The sequence below is a fragment of the Contarinia nasturtii genome, unplaced genomic scaffold, assembly GCF_009176525.2.
Source record: "Contarinia nasturtii isolate CC-2019 unplaced genomic scaffold, AAFC_CNas_1.1 Cnas_scaffold_790, whole genome shotgun sequence".
NCBI classification, from domain to species: Eukaryota; Metazoa; Arthropoda; class Insecta; order Diptera; family Cecidomyiidae; genus Contarinia; species Contarinia nasturtii.
The window spans coordinates 1-6,105 of NW_022198137.1; the positions used below are offsets into that span (position 1 = coordinate 1).

General features: G+C 31.8%; 2 protein-coding genes across 4 annotated transcripts; both read left to right on the forward strand.

Moving 5' to 3' along the window:
- The first annotated feature begins 4 nt into the window (after positions 1-4).
- On the forward strand, positions 5-3,207 carry LOC116341828. Of its 3 annotated transcripts, none has more exons than XM_031769130.1 (8): positions 5-79; positions 226-618; positions 853-933; positions 1,054-1,335; positions 1,435-1,641; positions 1,825-2,514; positions 2,640-2,760; positions 2,830-3,207. In XM_031769130.1, the coding sequence occupies exons 2-6, from the start codon at positions 237-239 to the stop codon at positions 1,983-1,985; spliced, it is 1,113 nt and encodes a 370-aa protein (XP_031624990.1). In that variant the 5' UTR covers positions 5-79; positions 226-236; the 3' UTR covers positions 1,986-2,514; positions 2,640-2,760; positions 2,830-3,207. The 3 variants fall into 3 exon arrangements, with proteins under 3 accessions (XP_031624990.1, XP_031624989.1, XP_031624991.1); XM_031769129.1 differs by having other exon boundaries at positions 22-140; XM_031769131.1 differs by having other exon boundaries at positions 22-140; positions 1,870-2,514.
- Positions 2,458-3,122, forward strand: LOC116341827 (chromobox protein homolog 1-like). The gene is made up of 3 exons (XM_031769128.1): positions 2,458-2,514; positions 2,640-2,760; positions 2,830-3,122. The coding sequence occupies exons 1-3, from the start codon at positions 2,458-2,460 to the stop codon at positions 3,120-3,122; spliced, it is 471 nt and encodes a 156-aa protein (XP_031624988.1).
- Positions 3,208-6,105: the final 2,898 nt, after the last annotated feature.

Genomic DNA, 6,105 nt, shown 5'->3' on the forward strand with positions numbered 1-6,105 from the left:
ATATTGTATTGACAACGTGTGCTTGAGATCGCTATTAGGTGCTATCAAGTGGTCATAAATATTTACAAAATATCAAATTGTGAGTGTTTTTCGCAAATAAAAAAATACAAAAAAAAAACAAAAAATGGTTTCACGAAGAGGTGATTAAAAATATTCATATTTTCGCATATTATCTATTTGTATTAAAAATTGCAAGTTTTCATCGGCTTTATAACTGTTTTTCAGTGACGAGACATATGTTGTCGGCCTTTGTAAAGGCCAAAGACACGAACCCCCATGAACAGCTAGAGCACTTTACCAATGTACAGGTATTGATTGAAACTGTTCCAGAATTGGAAGCCCGTTTAATATTAATGGAGCCAAAAAATATTCCATTGCGTCGGCAATCAACGTCGATGATTCGGCCAAAGGCAATTATGAAACGAAGACAAACAGTTATTGGTCGTTCTCAAAAAGAACAACCAAAAAAAGTGTGTCGTTTGTCAGTATCACAAAATGATCACAATGTACCGATTGAATCACCTTCGCTTCCAGCTGATAAATCATCTTCACAAATGTGCGAATCATCCAACCAGCAATATGGGACAAATAGAAACACCGCCATTATACATCAAACAGGTGAATAATTCATATACACGCACGTACACGCATATACATATTTGTTTTCAGATCTGTTCAATCAAAATTGTTGATTCGTCAATTAATTGCAATTCTATCGGCTTCTTTGATGTTCTTTGTACTATTCTAACTTTAACGCGCTTTAACGGATTTAAATTCATCAGTAGCCAAATCGAACTAAATATGTTGTTTTCTTCATTTTAAATCGTTTTTAATAAAAAAAATTTTTTTAAGTATTATGCGAGAGTCTATCCACACCACAGTCTGACCAGCAAGATAAGCCGCATGCGAATACGATTGAACTAAAGTCTCCAGGTAAATGTCTGAGTATGCCATTTCTATCGGCTGTTTAAATCGCTTCAAATATTGACACATATGGACACATATTGACAATGTAAGTTAATCGAATGTATAATATTATCATTTTTATCACAGAATTGGAAACCACCATTGATTCCTCATTCAATCAGTTTGTTCGACCAAAGGGCATATTAAAACGTACTCACACATTCATTGGTTCACATTCACAGAAAGAGCAACGAAGGAAATCGCGTCGTTTGTCTGTGACAATAAATGACCAAATCGAAATTTATTCGCCTAATGACCTAGACGATAATCCGATCGAATTAACTTCGAGATCATCTGATGTAATGCATACACAAATTGTGTCTGGCCAACACGGTGAGAATAATGATGTTGCCGAACTAAAATCAACAGGTAAATTACTGAACTTGTAGAAAACTATTTTTATCAGCTATATGTTGACCGATGCTGACAATATTCAAAAAATGTTTGTATTTATCATTTTCATTTCAGAATTGGACATTGGTAAATCGCAACAAGAACAACCTAGAAAAATAGGTCATTTGTCTGTGATACAAAACGATGACCACGAAATTGATTTGCACGATGTACCGATTGAATTACCCACGATTCCAGCTGTCGTGACGCACTCACAAACAGAGGAAGTGTCTGATCAACAGTGTGAAGCAGATGGAAAGGCAGTCGAAATTCTATCAACAGGTAAAAGAGTGTCTGGTGATAATATGTTTTTCTATCGGCCCCATAAAATAATGGTTGAAATTTTCTTCACTTTCTTTTATCTATCGGCATAAATATAACGTATCTTTTTTATCTTTTTTCATGGTTCATATAAATGCGTATAAATATTTAGTTATTTATTTTTTTAAATTGTTTTCAATGTAGATACAAATATAATTCAGCAATTTTCCAATCTACAAATACATTCAGATTCAGAAGCAAATTCTGGTGACAACAACAAAGAAAATAAAAGGCCATGGTATGATGGGATAACGGTTCATAGACCAGTTTGTTTCAGAGCAAAGAGACTTGAAGACAAAATTTAGTACAACATGGTACAACATTCGGCAGCATTCAATACCAATCGATACCAATGCATTAAAATGTACCAAAATACACTCACATCGATACATACGTACGAATACGCACTTGTACCAACTTGTATGTACTCATATTCATGCAAATCATTATATTCCATTCGATTCCGTTATATTCTGCTGTGTTCTGCCGTGTCTATATCGTCCGATATCGTCATTCGATTGCAGCCATTCTTTGAAGCAACATCAAACATTACACGACATGTCAGCTATTATTGCTATCTAAATTTTAATTGAATCCATTATAATCCAAATTCATCATTTAATCATTTTCAATCGTTTTGAATTATTTTGAAAAATAATAAAATAAATAACTTGTTGTGTTCTTTAATTTCACATTGATTTTATTACGTTCAATCTTGAGTTTTCTTTCAACCACTTTCAACTATCTGCGACTATCGGCAACTATAAAAATTGAAAAATGAGCGATTCGTACGAAGTTGAAAGCATAATCGGCCACCGAGTCGTAAAAGGAAAAGTAAGTATATCACTGTCGATTACTGTTTTTTTTTATGGATTTGATTTATTTTCAAAAATTTACAAGATGTTACAAGAATTCAACACAAAGTTCAATTTGTTCAATTATTCATCCTTATTCATCAGGAAAAATTTCTAATTAAATGGAAGGGAGAAGAAGAATCAACTTGGGAGCCGATAGAAAATTTATTCGGCTGTATTGAAATGGTGCGCGAATATATGCTCAAAAAGGAAAACGAAAAAAAAGGTAATTATAATTTTTTTCTGTCGGCTTTGATCGGCTTAGAATTTTTAATACAATTTTTTTTCATACTAGTACTCGATCATATACTTGGTTGTGGCCAGCGCAATGGCAAAAAATACTTTTTGGTGCGTTTCAAAAACGAAAATGAAAACAGATTAATTGATTGGGAAACGGCCAAAAAGTACTCAACAAACGTGATGGAATATTTTGGCTCACGACTAGCTTGGACTTCAGTGGAAAATATTATAGATCCACACGTTGATGATGAAGTAGATCACGATGACGAATCATTTCAATTGCCTTCAAAAAGCAAGACGATGCCATCAACAAGCAATGCACCCAACGATATCGAATACGAACACTGATAAAAAAAACTGATAAAAATCCATTTATTGCGATGTATCGTTAATTTTTGTTCATTTAAAAATAAACATTTAACTTCATCAAACTTCATACAAAAACTGATTCGATTTAATTACATTAATTTCTTTTTGTTTTTAACGGGTTTCAAATTCTAACGATCCAGCATAATCAATAGAATAGAAACAAATAGAAACGAATAGACATGATAAGAAATCATAACCTCACATTCATTAAAAACAATTGATATAGAGTGTATACGTTTAATTCTAACTTATTCAATTCGCCGTTTCCATTGCAGTCCATCGGCGTGATTTATTGAAATCCAAACGTCAAAACCTAATGTTTGTTTTTTTTTATCGGCTTATTTAGTTTCGGCTTTGGTTTAACTATTGTTAAATTGCATTTAATTGTGTATTTTTTGTGTTTTTTTTTTACTGGACATCGCTGGATATTGTTTTTAATTGTGTTACATTTCAAATATTTGATTCATTCATCGATAAAATGTCTCAATCAGAGTACAAACTACAGCGCGTAATAAAAAACATTAAGAATGTCGGTTCTGGGAAAAAAATAATACATTTGCCTATTCATCCAGACGAACCAAGTCCAAAAAAGAAGAAAAATGACAAGATTTTTAATGCACCAATAAACACAAAACAGCAACGATGTGAAATTCGGTGGATGACGGAATTCCATAAAAATCGAACCCAAATGCAACAAGAATTTCAAATCCGACTAAAAATTATGAATGATTTACTGGCTGATTATTCTAAACGTAATTGGGCTAAAGATGGTGAAATTAAGGAATTAAAGAAAATCGGCATTGAGCAAATGAAAAAAAACGAACAAAAAGAAATTGAAGCAGCCGATAAAATTTGTCAATTGGAAATTGCTTTGGAAGAAAAGGAGAGAAAAGCAATGGAATATTGTGCTAAAATCGCCCAGTTGGAAGCACTTTTGAAAGAGAAAGAGAAGGAACTAGTTGAGGCTGCCACCAAAAGCAATACCAATGCTATGGCCAGGACTGCGGCTATCGAACGACTGCGGCTATTGGACGACGCTGTTTTGACGCCAATCAATCAAGATTTGGAAGAAAATTCAGTGGCAGATGTCGTCGAAACTGACGAAAATGTTTCATTGAACGTGCCGTCATTGCCCATCAATTTAACAAAAGGGAGAAAATGTAAACAGCCGACAAATTCAAACCGTTTCCAGTGCACCAACTGTAACTATTCCACAAATAAAAGCAGTTCATACATTGATCACACGGAAGAATTTTGTGTTGCTTCAAACCCTATCAAAGATTTGAAGTGTGAATTTTGTGAAAAATATTTCACAAGACGCGGCTTGCGGATCCATTATAATAATAACTTGACAGGAAAACACCAACGCCGTGGACAACATGCCAATTTTACCATTGATCAACATAGAACGGCTGCCGATCGATTGAAGCTGAACCGAGCCTAACAAGTATTTTGCGGTAATTTGTGAATCAGATCCATTTTCTCTCTCAACATTTTGACAAAATTAACCAAAATTGATAAAAAAGAACGAAAATATGTAATAAAGAGACGATAAAAATACTAAAGACAAAAGCCGATAAAAATGAAATATTGAAATCGCTAAAGGATATATATTAAAATATATAAAGAAATTAACTGAAATTTTTTAAAAGGATGACATATTATTACAATGACTAGAATATAAACATAAAAACAATTTTTTACTAGAATTAAGGAAATCATATGAAAAGAATGTTAGTATATGAGGAAAATCTATCGGCCAATTTATTAATGAACAAAAATGTACGGCAAACGCGACCGAACGCATGAACAGATTTACAGATGAATGTTTTACAAAATTGAAATTATTTTAAATTAATTTGGATTATCTTTCTATCAGACTCAAAATAAAAGAATTCGTAAAAAATACAACAGAAAACAGAATTAAACTTGGCAGTTAAAAAAAATTAATATCACAGGTCTATGTCAAAATAGAAACCGATAGAAACACTTTTTTATCGGCCAAAAAACACAAATAAATATTTAAAAAAAAAGTTGGTTTTGTTTGGATTTTATTTTTTACAGAGCAACGATTAATGTCAATTTAAGGTAAATTGTGAAACAATAAACAATAAAATAAAATATTTAAGTATTCCAGTGTATTCAAACTACGAAATATTCTGTAAACTGATTTTTCTATCGGCCAATTGAGAACATGTTTTCATGCTAAAAAATATAATATAAAAATTGTACCTGATCATTCAACTCGATTTGGATCAATAAATTATGAACGTTTTTTAAACATTTCATTCAATCCGATCTATCGGCTATAAAAATTGCAAATATAAAAACTTTAACATAAATTGATACGTAACATCACAAGAAAGTTTGTTAAACATAAATCGATATAAGCAATAAATACTATTGACCCAAATTATGTTTCAGTTTTTGGGATGATTTTCCGAGAATTTTACAATGTAATTGTATTGTCGATATTTTCGCTAAAAATGTTGCGTGAATTCTGATATATTCATCAATTATCAATAAAATGAACTGTGACTTGTGCTCAGGATTATGTGTAAAATCAACGTAATTATATAAATCATTGAACGGAATTATTTTTAAAATTTGACTATGAAATTCGATATAATTGAAATTGACAATATCACAGTGAATTGCAAAAAACTTATAAATAATTTCACAAATTTTCACAGTACTTTTTGTGGGTCGTTGTGCTGAGCCATTTTCGTAGAAAATACCTTCGATTTTATCACAATCCTTAGAAAATATATTTTTACATTCATCATTATTACAAACAGCACGGGCATAACGAATTCTTTTCTCTATGGTTCCAGCGCGTATTTTTATTGTAAACATGTCTTTAAAATTTAATGGCACATTTGCAATTAAATTAGTCGTATTTTCCGTCGTTAATGGATTATTTAAAACCAAATTGTTTTGCATTTGGATGGGTTTGCTTGAT